Source organism: Micromys minutus (assembly GCF_963924665.1).
Source record: "Micromys minutus genome assembly, chromosome: 18".
Lineage (NCBI taxonomy): Eukaryota > Metazoa > Chordata > Mammalia > Rodentia > Muridae > Micromys > Micromys minutus.
Genome location: NC_137953.1, coordinates 18,918,998 through 18,933,926, shown reverse-complemented (window position 1 = coordinate 18,933,926; position 14,929 = coordinate 18,918,998). Strand labels below are relative to the sequence as shown.

Here is a 14,929-nt window from a genome sequence, read left to right as displayed (position 1 = left end):
CCAGGTGAGGCGGCTTTTGAGTGATCTTTGCTTAAATCCCTGCTCCTCTATTTGACCTTGCATTTCCTCCCATTAGAGTTTTGTTCTCTTTTCTAAGGACTGAGGCATCCCCATTTTGACTTTCCTTCTTTTTGAATTTCATAATGTCAATGAATTGTTTCTTGGTTATTGGGTATTCAGAGCTTTCTGGGGCTCCTATCTGCTTACTTACCATAGCTTTAGCATACCATGTGTGTTCTTTTGTGACTGGGTTACCTCACTCAGGATGATAGTCTCTAGTTTCATCCATTTGCCTATGAATTTCATGAAGTCATTGTTTCTAATAGCTGAGTAGTACTCCATTGTGTAAATGTACCACAATTTCTGTATCCATTCATCTGTTGATGGACATCTGGGTTCTTTCCAGCTTCTGGCTATTATAAATAAGGCTGCTATAAACATGGTGGAGCATGTGTCCTTGTTATATGTTGGAGCATATTTGGGTTATATGCCCAGGAGTGGAATAGCTGGGTTTTCAGTTAGTACTATGTTCAATTATCTGAGGAACTGCCAAACTGATTTCCAGAGTAGTTGTACCAGCTTACAACCCTACCAACAGTGGAGGAGTGTTCCTCCTTCTCCACACCCTCACCAGCATCTGCTGTAACTTGAGGTTTTTTATCTTAGCCATTCTAACTGGTGTGAGGTGGAATCTCAGAGTTGTTTTCATTTGCATTTCTCTGATGATTAGGGATGTTGAGCATCTCTTTAGGTTCTTTCCCTTTCCTCTTGCCATCTTCTTATCTATGATTATAGGTGATCTTGTTATGGCTAAGTGGAGCCTGTCTCTCCTGTGGATCTGAGGACCTGTGGGTCCAGGAACGAATTTGCTTCTGGGTGTTCGGCTTTTTGTAGTCAGGCAGGGAGTTCTGATGGCAGTGACTCCTTTCTCTCTTCCTGGGCTCAGGTGGGAGAGCTCTTGTGAGGCTATTCTGGGAGCTCAGCCATGTCCATTTGGGTCCTTAGTTTGGATGGAGGTCACCCTGCCCTCTCGCTGGGCCTGAAAGCACCCGTTCCCAGAGTGCACCACACTAGCTGGCCTCCAAGGGCTCCAGACTCTCCCCTCAGGGACAGTCTGAAGGCTGTGTGGCAAGCTCTCTGTGGGCTCAGTCAGAAGAGCACTTGCAAGGCTGTTCCATGGTCTCAATGGGACAGTCTGTGGGTGGGTCACAAGTCTTGATGGCAGTCACCCTGCTCTCTTTATGGGCCAGAGAGGATGTGCACTCAGGAGGGAGAGCACTTGCAAGGCTTTTCTGCGGTCTCAGCCATGTGCAGACAGGTACTGAGTCTTCTGTGTTTTAAAATACAAAATTTAAATACAGGTTTTAAAATATACAAAATCCTTCCGCTTAGAATGGAAAGCATTCCTTCAGCTTTTCCGAGCACCCAGGGACCTGTGGGCCTGTGGGCTAGCGGTCCTGATGCAGCTGAGCTGGGTTGGCCTTGGGTGGGAGGTGTACACCCCAGGGCAGTTCCACTGCTTGAACCTAAAGATTTCTGAGTAGCCTGCTCCCCGGAGTGGGCGGAAGAAGTTGGCTCACCCTTCCGCTTAGGATGGAAAGCATTCCTTTCATGCTTCTGAGCACCCAGGGACCTGTGCACAGGCAGGCTGCCTGTCCTGATGCAACTGGGCCGGATCTGGCCTTGGTCCGCAGATGTGCAACCCTGTTCAGTTCCGCTGCTTGGCTTGAACCAGGAGAGTTCTGTCAGCCTTTTCTGGATTAGAATGTGGGCAGAAGTTGACTCACCCTTCTGCTTAGGATGAAAAGCATTCCCGACGCTCTTCCGAGCACCCCTCACTTTGTACTTTTATTCTATTAGGCTCTACCTATTTCTTCAGTTCAGGAGTTCTTTCTTTGCTGGATTCTGATCCCATAAGAAACTCAGCTACTATGCTTTGAATTAGGCCATTATCTTTCTTGATTCTCAAATTTTTGAACAGTCCTATTCTAAACGTGATGACACTTGAGATCAATTCCATTTCATTTTTCTAGCAGGTAAAATGCTTTCCACTCATTTTCTGAGCACATGCTACTGTCCTTAAAAATCATGTCTTGAATTCTAACTGTTGTCCAGAGACATCCTGCATTCCCGAGCCAGTCTGGTATTGTACCTTCTGTATCAAGTCCGCAGCTTTTTGTTTGTTTGTCTGGTTGTTTGGTTTATTGTTGTTTGCTTGTTTGCTTCTTAAACACTATGTTTCAAATTCGTAAGAAGCAATAGTGTGAGGCCTAAAATGGAGAACTTCCTTCTAAAGGGGCTATCATCAAGATTTGTTTGTTGTTAATTTGTCTTGCTTCCCCCCCCCCCTTCAGATTCTAGAGAAACTATTGCTGCAACACAATCTAAAATTTTGTTGTAATTTTGTGTAAGTCTATAGTCTTGTCTTTTGAGCAAAACATTGCAAAAATATGAAATCCAGACATTAAAGTTGAAGGACGGAGGTTTTGATGTCTCCTTTTTCTATAACCTACTATTTATTGTCTTTGAACTAATACTGTCTATTTTTGTTTTGCTTGTCTATTAAAAATGGGTAACTGTTAGCTCCTAAATTATAATTATTCTGGTTTTTTGTTTGTTTGGTTTTTTTGTTGTTGTTGTTTAGCAGTTTGCACCTTCTTTTTCTGTTACTTTCTTGGCACCAGTTCTGTGTTTTCATTCTTCACATCTTTAGTCCATTGCGGACACATCCTTCACCTGGCTAGAGCACTTTGATGGTGGTATGCATGGCCTCTTACATCAGCCTACTCTTTTAAGTACAAGATTTGAATATCAATGGATATGTCACTGAGCGCATACATTTTAAAAATAGGTACATATATAAAAATGCTTCAATCCACCCGGTATTGCCACAGCAGAGCACACATATGTCCTTTATTATAGTTACCAACTTCTTAATCTCATCTGGCTGTTGTGTTTACCACTCTGATACATTGACTCATTGTCCTTCCAGAGAACAATGGGCCTGAGTCAGAATTTGTGACTAGTGATCCAAATCTGTAATGAAGCTTAAGAATAAAGCTTTTAAAACATTGATCTCAAGAAGGAATGATAGGCTATAATAAAAGTTTATTTAGGGTATAAAATTTAAAAGGCTTGTTCATCAATAATTCATCAACGTTCCTTAAAAGGATCCTAATATAACCACTTCTATTTAGCACTTTTAATCAATTCTAGTCGCTGCTACTAGGGAGAGATTTTTGAAAACATACTCATGAGATACATTATTTGTATCACTATTTACTTAAAGAGTAGAATTAAGGTTACTTTTGAGAGGAAATTTATTACAGTAAAAAACAATAGCAATATATTGGAAAGTCCCGAAACAACTCAGACTCAATAGGTAGTTCTCCACAAACTGAGAGAAAGCGAGAAAAAAAATATAGTTAGTACAAGGGGGGAGCAGGAAAGGTAAGAAAAAAGAAAATATAGCAATTTAGTATGTTAAACGATTACTGCCAAGAGTTGTCAGCAAAACCGAAAGGGTGTTTTTCAGATCCAAGTATTCATTGGGATATTATTATTTATAATCTTTTCATATAAAGTAATGAATAAATTTATTACAAAAAATGTGCTGTGCAGTGTAGTACATTTCTTTATTTATTATTTAAAGATTTTTTTCATCCCATATTTTAATCCCTCTCCAATCTATTTTAATATACTCTCTACTTTTTTACCTCTTTAACTTCATGTTCATTTTCTTTCTTTAAAAAAGTCCCATGGTATAGTTTATATTAGCAAACTACTCCTGTATATGGAGCGTGCCCTAGACTGTGATTAATATATTAAGATTATACCATTAAAGAAAATTGTCTTTCTCCCAACTTGGTAATGCTAGATAATGATATTTATTATGTCTTTTTACTTTAGTTTGTGAATATTTTATTGAGGGTATTTTTGGTTTGCTTAATTTTTCTTTTTGGTATATTTGTATGGTAAACTTGTATTCATCTCTGAAAATTTAATAAAATAATACAGTAGCAATTTAATGTTTTGTTGCATTTTTGTCTGGTTTCAGTATCAGGGTAAGAGTGATACCAGAAAAAGCATTTAGAAATGTTTCTTTGGTTTTTCGTTTATGGAATAATTTAAGTACGGTTGTTAGCTCCTCTTTGAAGGTCTCATAGAACTGTGCACTGAATCCCATTTGCCAAAGGCTTTCATTAGTTAGAAGATTCTTAATTACTTCCTCTATCTCATTAGATGTTATGGGTGGATTTAAATTATCTACTTCATATTCATTTAACTTTGATAGGTCATTATATATATGGGGAGACTTGTTTATTTCTTTTAGATTTTCCAGATTGGTAGGACTACAGACTTAAAATGCATGACTTTATGATTCCATCAGCTCCCTGGGTGTCCCTGGCAATGTTGCTCTTTTTATACCTAATATTATTAATTTGGATACCCCTGTATGTCCTTTAGGTAATTATGTTAAATGTTTTTCAATCTTATTCATATTTTGAAGAAACAACTATTCATTAAGTCTCTGTAATTTTTCATTTCTATTTCATTAACTCTGGTTTGGAGTTTGATTATTCCGTCCCATCTGTTCTCAGAGTTATTGGCTTTTCTTTTTTCTTCTTTTTTTTCCTTTTTAATATATTTTATTGGATATTTCATTTATTTACATGCCTTTATCTTTTTAAGCTTTCAAGTATTATTCAGTTATTTATATGAAATCACTGCATTTTCTTGATGTGGACACAGTGCTATAAGCTTTATAGCTCTAGCCACCTTTTCTCTGTCTCAAAGACTTTGGTTTGCTTTTTTTATTTTATTCCATTTCAGGATGGGGAGTAATTTTCTATGCTTCTTGATGGGGTTTCTATTCAGTAGTTTTCTATTTGGTCTCCATGAGTTTGTATATTCTCTACTAACTGTTGATATCCAACTTTATTACCTATGTGGTCAGATGATATGCTGGATTTTATTTTATTTTTTTGTATTTTTTGAGAGTTGCTTTATATCCTAATATGTGATCAGTTTTGTAGAACATTCCATAAACTGCTGAGGAGAAGAGGTATTCATTAGTGTTTGAATAAATATTCTGTAAATGTTTGTTTGAACTATTTGACTTATGATTGTCATTTAACTTTAGATTTTTCTCTTGCCTCGTCAACCCGATATTCAGTCTCACACTTAACTCAATCTGTTGCTGAAGTTAGTTTTTCGTTTAAAAAAAAATTGAGTTTTTCATTTGTTTCCAATGTTATTTCAATATAGATTTTCCTTAGAGAGTCTAACTCTTTATTAAATTCCATTTTCATGTATCAAAGTGCTTTTATTATTTCACTCAACTCTGGTCATGGTTTTGTGTAGGAGCTAAGCTGCTTTTTAAGGGAGACCTAGGATAGTAGTGTTGGTTCCTGGAAGATACAGTGTCTGGGTTGTTCCTGTTTGTATTTTTGTGGTGAGAGCTGGGCTCCAGTTCTGTCATGAATGGTAGTTTTTGGTATGGGCATCTGCTCTATTCTTTTTGTTGTAAGTGTTTATGTTTGCTTTTACTCCAACATTCAAGGTTGTAGAACAGCTTAATGTTGCTGATTTTTCAAGCCTTGGGCTATTCTGGGGCTGTGGTAAGACTTGTCATGGTTTCACGATGGCACACAGTTTGGTGGCAGACAGTCAAGAACGAGGGTCTTGTTCTGGAGGACCTCTAAGTGAGACTCTGCAGAGAGAAGCATAGGGCAGTGATTGTAAGGTAGGCAGGCCAATGGGTTTGCTCTGGGATTTTCTGCCCATAAGTGTGATTTGTACTACAGGTACAAATCACAAAGATCCAGATCTTTGTAATGGACGAGGTACCTGATAAATGGGCAGGCAAGAGATGTTGTACTCTCTGAAAGTCTCTAACTCAGGCTCTGAGTGGAGCATCACACAGTATGATGAAAACTCAGTTATGCAAAAATGTATTGCTTTTTCTAGTGATTAAACTGCTGCTTCATTTAAATGAGTTTTATCTAAGGCAGGCCCATAAAAATAGAGAATTCCAAGGGTTACTTTTAGTAAGAGACTCAGGTACAGTCTTTCATGGATGATTTTTAACCTAATAACCTATACTGGAACAAGCTGCAAATGAAGATATAAGTTTAGTATTTTTGTAAATCATCACTGAAATCATGATGCAAGATTTGCACAGCTCTATTAATTATTAGACTTTGATCATATCTACATGTTTCTGAAATTTGATATTAATTACAATTTTCACAATTTTTTCTGCTTCTCTGACTACTTCAGAATGTTTGTCAAATGTAGTCAATGGTTAGTACTTTGTTCTGTCTCAAACCAAATGAAGAATATAGTACTTTAACACTTGTTCAAAAGTTGCATTTTACTTTCATTGTATTTATTTATCTATTTATTTATTTGGGTGGGAAGAGGGCTGTGTAAACTCCACAGCACTACTGAAGAAGTTAGAGGAAAATTCATGAGAGTCACCTCTTCCTTCTACCACATATTCATCTAAGGCTGAACTCAGGTTGTTAGGCTTAGAGGCAAGTGTCTTCATTTACTGAGTTTATTTATAGGCTCTGAAGTTTTTACTATAAGCTTTAACATGTATACAGAATTTTCTATCAAGATGGGATGTGTTTTATATATAACATTAAAACATCAAATTATATGTTACAATCATGCATTATATAATACCATTAAATGTAAAAAAAAAGTCTTTTTCTCAGTGTGGAGGAATGCCAAGGCAATGAGGTGGGAGTAAGTGGTTGGTGGTTGGGAGTGGGAGCATTTTCATGGAAGCAGGGGGAGGGAGAGTGGGGAATGAGAGTCAGGGGAAAGGCGATAACATTTGAAATGTAAATACAGAGTATATCCAATAAAGCTGATAAAAAGAGTAAAAAGTCAATAATATTATAAAATGTGATTTATTCTCAGGATATATAATCTGCTGATCTAATAATCAATCATTAGTCTTCATGGTGAAATATTACCATCGTGGGAAAAACTCAGTAGCTCAACAAAAAGATTGGAATTTATTTTTTAATGTATTATGTAATTCAGGTAAGGCAACTCTAGTCTGGTAAAATAGCTCAAGTTGCCAGGAGCCTCTTGACCCAGAGAGGGCAGTGGTGGCATTCATAGAACAGGACTCTGGTGATGGTTTTAAAGTCTGAGGGTCTCAGGACTTTCTAACTCTCCAGCTGTTTTAAAAAAACTGATGATAACTTCTAAAATGTCCTAAAAAGTTTCTTGCTCTTTCAAAGTGTGAAAGGCTGCTAGCTTAGGCTATTGACACCTATACCCTAACAGCAGGGGATTAAAAATGTGGTCTTTGTTCTACCTCAGCTGGAACTGTTAAGTTCTAACTTTCAGCCTGCTGATTGCAGAAAGACAAAAGAACACTTAGAAATGTGATTATAATGTTTATTACTACTTTGTAAAAAGTTTCCTATAAAAGCTACCTAAGGAAAGCAGAAATATTCTAAGGAGGTGGGGTTGGAGGAAAAAGTCTTCTATGTGGGAAAACAGAAAATATTCTCCGAAGGGAAAACAATTCCTCCTACCTTCTCATTTTCTCATCTCTTTGTCAGTACTTAATTCTTTTAGAGCTTTGATAGCATGCATTGAACCATAGCTTATGAGTTAAAATGAGTTATACTGTTGATGAATCTTAAGTTGGGTCCAAGTAGCAAGAAACAGGAAATCATGCTCTTGAAATGTTTAGTTACATTCATCTCAGTTTTGATCTGACAGTGATGAACTGAGAGATGACAAGAAACAAGTGATTAAGCACAGTTCAATAACATGATGCATCAATAATGTATAAGCCCTATTCCCAAGTTAATGTTTTCAAAGCATGACTTTGTCAGTTAGATTCTTTAAAAAATGAATTGTTGTTTTGAGGGAGCAATGTTTATTGACATTAAGATTTTTTTTTTTCCACATAGGAGGAGCCTTTTGTAATGGTATCTGAAAATGTCTTGGGAAAACCGAAGAAATACCAAGGCTTCTCCATTGATGTTTTAGATGCCCTCTCTAACTACCTGGGTTTTAACTATGAAATTTATGTTGCACCGGACCACAAATATGGAAGTCCACAAGAAGATGGGACATGGAATGGACTAGTAGGAGAACTTGTTTTTAAGGTAAGGATACTTTTATCTCATACCCCAAAGTTCAGCTGTAGTCAATGACAGGAGTTTTCATAGGATGGAGCTTGATGGGAAAATACTTGATTGTGGTATTTAATCCAACAGACTCACCTAGTCCTACTTAATTAATGCTGTGAAAAGAAAACTGGAGAGTAAAATAAAATTTACATTTATACAACTCCCATAACAGAAAAGGACAATTTCAATCTTGGTTTTTTGTGTTTTTCTTCTACCTGTTGCATCCTGTCGGTTTCCTAATGAAGGTTGTTTTGGAGGTTAGTCAGTTACTTGGTGGGGTGGGAGCATATATGTATGTTTTATATGTATATGTTTGCCTCATTTGGTTGCCTGGTTTATATCAAACTCCATCCTTTGACACATTAGCTGTTAACATTCTTTTAGAACTCCTGTAGTTTGTGAGTTGAAGGAACCCTTCAATGACTATGTCATATAACAGTAGTCCTAACCTACTGCAGTACCTATTTCAGACAGAGCATCGCCTTCCAATATCCTGCCTACTTTTCACGAAGTAGCATGAAGTGAGAGGTAGACTGCACAAGATTGGGGGAAAGGTGGAGGTGAGAGGGTAATGTTTTATACACACAAGCACATATGCTTGAGAAGACACACATATACATACGTATGTATATGATGGAACGAGAGAAAAGGTAATGGAAAAGTAAGTGTTCAAGTAGATTTGTTTGATTTTGATTATATACAGAATCGAATATGATTAGGCAAGAGGGAAAAGGAAGGAGGAATTTAATGTAGAAAAAGAAGTGAATATGTAAAAGATAAACATCATACAGATATTACAAATTAGTTTGAGAAATGGTTTTGATGAAGGAAAGTTGTTGCTGTGTCTTTGAAATATACAGTTAAGTGTTTGGGAGGTTGAGGCAGGGCATTGATTCAAATTTCTGGACAAAAATAAGTCATGCAATATGCTGACAATAATATTAACAGACATTATCTAACAGTTTATAGGAGGCTGAGGTGGGACACAACTTCAATCTGAGTACTCAGAAGACAAAGAAAGGAAGATCTCTGTATTAGGCCAGTTTAGTGCACATAATAAACTGAGGCTACACATTGAAACCATATGAACAAATAAATAAATAAATAAATAAATAAATAAATAAATAAATAAATAAATGGAAGGGTCCTGGAAGATATTGGAAGAGATCACCTAGTTTTCAAGGGAGCTGAGAGGTCATTGGTGCTGAGGAACAAACCGTGGTTTTTTCATACTTTTCAGATCAACAGAGGCCCATTGTCCATCTGACAGGTTCAGACATTAAAGCACATTCTGTTTTGAATATACTAAGACAATTAGAAAACTGTCAATCTCTTCTTTTCCTACTCTTTCACCTCAAAATTCTTTCACTTACTCTGTTACTCTACTGGCAAACCCACATCTTTGATTTGAAACAGTACTAACATGGTTATCAATTCTGCATTTACTTAAGAGAGTTTTATCTTAAGACAATCTTTAAGGCCTCTCTGAATCACAATATCCACTTACGTGGAAAACAGTCACTGTAAAGATTAACCAGAATAATCAATCCAGAAACAATCAAGGAAGGAAACTACATTTGGTCTCATGAGCCAATACTGATAGATTTTTAAACTCTTTCCCTGGTGGTGTACTTAAAACTATAATAAATGCAAAAACGTTTTGCAAGTTGAGTGACAGGGTTTGCTAATAGGTCAGATGGGGAGGTGGAAGAAAGGTGAAAGGCAAATCCTTTTATCTCATCTATCCAACCACAGCAGAAGAAAAAGAACAACTTTGCTACCATTGTCTTCTTAGCCTCACTTGTCATTTTGCTCCAGCTGCCACCATCCATGCTGCACCTACAAATTCAACTAGTTACTTTCCCATTCATCACTTGCTTCTTTGTACATATAATATACATACATGTACATATAATATACATACCTGTACATATAATATACATACACGTACATACAATATACATACACGTACATACATAATCTTGCTGTTTCTATTTCTCTCCACAAATAGTCTATTTCAGATATCTGTCTCCCTCTCTCTCTCCCCCTCCCTCTCTCTCTTTCTTCCTCTCCCTCACCCCCCTCTGTGTGTGTGTGTGTGTGTGTGTGTGTGTGATTATAACCAAATCTAGATTCTGTTTAAGGACAAAAGAATATGTAATATTTAATCTTTCTCTTTTTACTTTTTCTACACCTACATATCTACATGCATGTTTATAAATCTAAATTCTCATTACACTTAATTATGTCCATGAATGTGTACGTGTGTGCATGTGTTTGATAGAGAGGTAGTACTTATGTGCTACAGTAAATGTGAGGAGGTGTCCCACCTTTTGTGCATGGGTCCTAGGGATTTAACTTATTTTGTCAACCTTGGGAACAAATGCCTTTGTGCACCAGGCCAATGTTCTGGCCCAAACCTAAACTCTGCATATGGGAGGAATTTTCTTCTGAACTTGTTTAATTCCTCTTGATAGAAAGATGTCCAGTTTCATCTGTTTTCTTCCAAACACCATTATTTCATTCTTCTTCATGGCAAAGGACAATTGTGTTGTGTGTGTGCAGTTCATTTTCTCCATCCTGTCATGTAGTGTTGAGTATCTAAGCTAGTTTCCTATTGTAGCCATTGTGAATGTTCCAGAGAAAAATACCAAGGCAGTAGTCTGAATGAGATAATCTCTTCTTTGGTGAAAGACATAGCATGGTGTTCCAGTTAGCTTGGAGAATATAATTTTATAAAGTTTCTGAATAATTTGCCTCACCAACTTGCCTTCTGATCTCTTCTGATTCCCTTATTCACCGTGCTCAAGGTTACAGTCTTTAATCTTTCTCACCTTCCTAAAACCTACTCCTGTGTCCATCTGTATTCTCAGAATTCTCTTTGTGCATATACTCTTCCTGCACCTTCTTTGTTTTTTTAGTGTCTGTTAAAAAGTTGTCCACAGAAGCCTTCCATGGCCACTGGATTTAAAGAGCAATGTCTATGCTGTGTGTTCTCCTCTCTCCTTTCATTTTCCTTGTTCTTTTAAAAATACATGCAAAAAGTTTATCTACCTGATCATTATAGTACCCTATATTCAGTAGTAAGACAATTTGATATGTCTTTGGGTATTGTTAAAGTCTCAGTATTTAAATATATAAAAGTATATAAATATATAAAAACTGGATTAAGTGATATTATCGTACAGCAAAGTGACCTTACCCTGATTATGCCTCAGTGATTAATTTTTTTTAATTTTCTACCAACCACCTGCTAAGATTTACTTTATTTTCATTTTCATGGGAAGACTAATGTTTTTGCCTTTTTCTCCTAATTTTTTAGGTGTTCAGCATATAACCCTGATGAGGATAGGGGGAAAATAGGAAGGAAATACTGAGAGGGGTATTTTGAGTGTTGGGTAAAGAGCAACATTTTACACTTGAGTATCAGTAGATACAGAGAAGCTAAATATCAGTCAACATCTAATGGGTGCTGATACGTGAAGTCCTCTAAAGCATTCCATAAAATGGAAATAGCCACTCTTCCTATGATATGACTAAATATGAACAGGGCAATGAAAGTTTTAAAAGCTTGGTCAAAGTCAAACAGCTAATAAGAGAACTAGAGTCTGAGCCAGTGGTTGGCTCTAGAGCTGTGGATTGTCCTCCTTGGAGCCATCCAAACAGAATGTGAAATAAGTATTTTGATATAAGAGTTTGGAGTTCAGATGTGGGATCTGGAATGGACATACATTTGAGGCTCATCAGCATATAGATGGAATTTAAATCGCCCCTCTGCCTTTCTTTGCCCCATTTCTCTTCTATCTTCAATCTCCTCCACATCTTTGCTCCTTCCCACTGCTTGAAAAGTCATTCTCATCTCAAATATAATCTTTTTGTATTTTCTAAGTTAAATTAATTAGGTGTCTTTGGTTGCAAATGACAATCCAATTGAAGTGAAAAGATAATTTAATGGCTCACAAAGCTAAGCTGCCAGGGACAAGATCCAAACACATTTCATCAGGCCTTGGACTTGCTTTTTCTCTTACAGCTTTGCTTCCTTCGTGTAGTCCCTGTTCTTAGGCAGCCTCTCATATCTTGCCAGCACGGGACTTTCAGCAACTCCAGGCTTAGGTTTCAGCCTCTCATCTATCCCAGCATAAACATTAGTGTTCTTTTGCCAATAGCTCTGATTCAGAACCCCAGCCTGAATACACACTGGCTCTGACCATAAACTATTGTGTCCAAAAGGAGGCACTTTTCCCAGTATCAGACAAATACAGCATGCCTGTGTTCACCAGCAAGACAGGCAATGCTCAGTGGCTCCATATAAAAATTCTTTACTAAACATATGCAGTGCTGCCCGAGATAAAGACTGCTCAACCTGAGGTAGGGCAAATGGTTAAGAAGTAAAACACTGTCCATTTTAATGTACAAGCATCAATATCACAATTATAAAGAAACTATCAATAGTCACATGTACACAAAGCAGTAAATTAAAAGTCATAATGAGCATATTAATTAAGGTACACATGATAGGCTGCAAAGTGTTTACAGGTCTATGATGAAGATCTGTCAGCGTCATACTTGACAGGTGCATATAGACGTTGTAAGATCCATAATAAAGCTTTAAACTATAGATAAAAATAAACAGAATGATGTCACGGTCTCCAAGAAAAAAACCTGATGGGCAAGATAACCAGGAGGAAATCTATTGCAATGGAGTAGGGCATTTAATAATGCAACAGCACACAGTAGGAGATGGAATATGATTGATTTTATAAAGAAAAGGAACAACTTGTATTACACCTTTACTTACAGTTACTTTCTGTTCTGCATGTCATTATAGAAAATGTCACTTGAATGAAAGACACATATTTCACTTCACATATGTGACATTGCTAACAATTAACATACATCAAAATTCAAAAAACAATTTGGAAGTGACTATGGAGTAATTACTCGCTTGTATCTAGAGCTGACTCTTGCTAACACAATGCTTTTTGGTTTGTATTTATTTACATATAGTACTCACAACATAAGGGATAATTGCTCCCTTAATGCTGCAGGTAGCAAATATAGCAAATGAGATTTAAGTGGCCACATAGTCACATTGGGAGTCATGTTTTAAATGCAGGGAGTCCAGTTTTAGAATTCAAGTGCTTATTTAACCTTCTTATCAGTAAGGTGAAGAAAGGGGTCAGAATTCATGTAGTGATATAAATACACATATATGGAGGGTAAAGAGGACTTGGATTTGGTTTCCAGTACACACATGAAGAATCTCATCTATCTATAACTTCAGTCCCAGAGGATCCAACATTCTGTTCTTACCTTCTCAGGCAAGCACATGGAAAACAGACATACATGAAAGCAAATCACCCATTCACATGAGATAAAATGATTGTGTGTGTGTGTATGTGTGTGTAAATTTAGAGTTTCAAAGGTAGTTTGAAAAGATGTAAACTACATCTATGCTCACAAGACAGAGTTTGTGATGAGTGTTAAAAACTGTAGAAGACAAAGTGTGAATATCGCTGGGGTTGAAAATGTGAGGAGAAAAATAAGGACAGCTTAGGCAAGCTGAAGCTGAATGATATCTATATAAAGTGTGATAAAATATACATATATATTAACATCATATACATATATACATACCCATACATAATATGCATATATATCATATACATATGCATATACATATACATCATATACGAGAGAGAGAGAGAGAGAGAGAGAGAGAGAGAGAGAGAGAGAGAGAGAGAGACATGGAGGAGGAGGAGGAGGAGGAGGAGAGAGAGAGAGGGAGAGAGACAAGAGAATTTCCTCGGCAGGCAGAAAAATGAGACTATGTCCCTTTTCTATGCCAAGTATATCAAATGCTCTTGCTATACACAACTATTCATCTGCAAACATTTTTGAATGGATGTTTTACTCTGGGTCTGGTGGTTAATGTCGTGTAAGTAAATGTAAGATAATTGTTCTTAAGTTTAAGTATTCCATAGACTACATGACAATGAACTGGAAATAAACAATAAAACCACAGCATGACAAATTACACTGGCTACCATGGTAACTCCTAGGCCAGAGAGAAGTTTCTCCCTTGGAAAAGGAAAAGATTGTATGAAAAAGAACAGTTGAGCTGGGTCTACAAGATAAATGGGAATGTAGAAGCCAAAGATGGGTTTGCCATGTTCAAAAATTTAGACTTTATCATTTACCTGGTAAATGTTAAAAATGGCTTGTGCATAGAAGAAAAGTATTATTTAATTCAGAATTTAAAAGGATGGCTTAGATAGGCCTGAGCAAGCACTGGAATGAGAAAGAATACTTCAAAAAAACAACATATTAGAAAATAAAGTAATGTCTATATTAAAATGGCAGCAATAGATTAACAGGAAAACTGATGGGGGAAATTAGCCAATATGGTAAGAAGTAACTAATAAGACTGGCAAACTCAGAGGACATGAAAAAAATGAAACCTGCTCAGAGGAAGAGGAAATGTGCCAATGACTACAGAATAAAACACACTAGAACAGCGCATCTGAGACACCGAACTTGGGCCATGGACACTGTGACACGATGGTGCCTGATGGGTACCTCAATGGAACTGTCAGGAGTGGCAAGTTCTTGATCTAGAAGGCAAGCAAGTAGTGCCAAGCAATGAAAAGAGCATATGAAAGCACAATGAACTGAGCTAAGTTAATGGAAGCTCGAGCTCTGGGTTATTTCTTAAACCCCCAAGTTATTACTTCTGAGCAAGAAGAACTGAGAGCATTGTT

The 14,929-nt window shown here is 36.9% G+C and overlaps 1 protein-coding gene across 3 annotated transcripts in view; it reads left to right on the top strand.

Moving 5' to 3' along the window:
• Positions 1-14,929, top strand: part of GRID2 (glutamate ionotropic receptor delta type subunit 2) — a gene marked incomplete at both ends in the record, with an annotated part of 1,350,985 nt that overhangs the window by 1,017,240 nt on the left and 318,816 nt on the right. For all 3 annotated transcript variants that reach the window (XM_080932483.1, XM_080932484.1, XM_080932482.1), the window contains one exon: positions 7,947-8,144. In XM_080932483.1, coding sequence (XP_080788609.1) covers positions 7,947-8,144 — 198 coding nt within the window. The remainder of the gene's footprint in view (positions 1-7,946; positions 8,145-14,929) is intronic.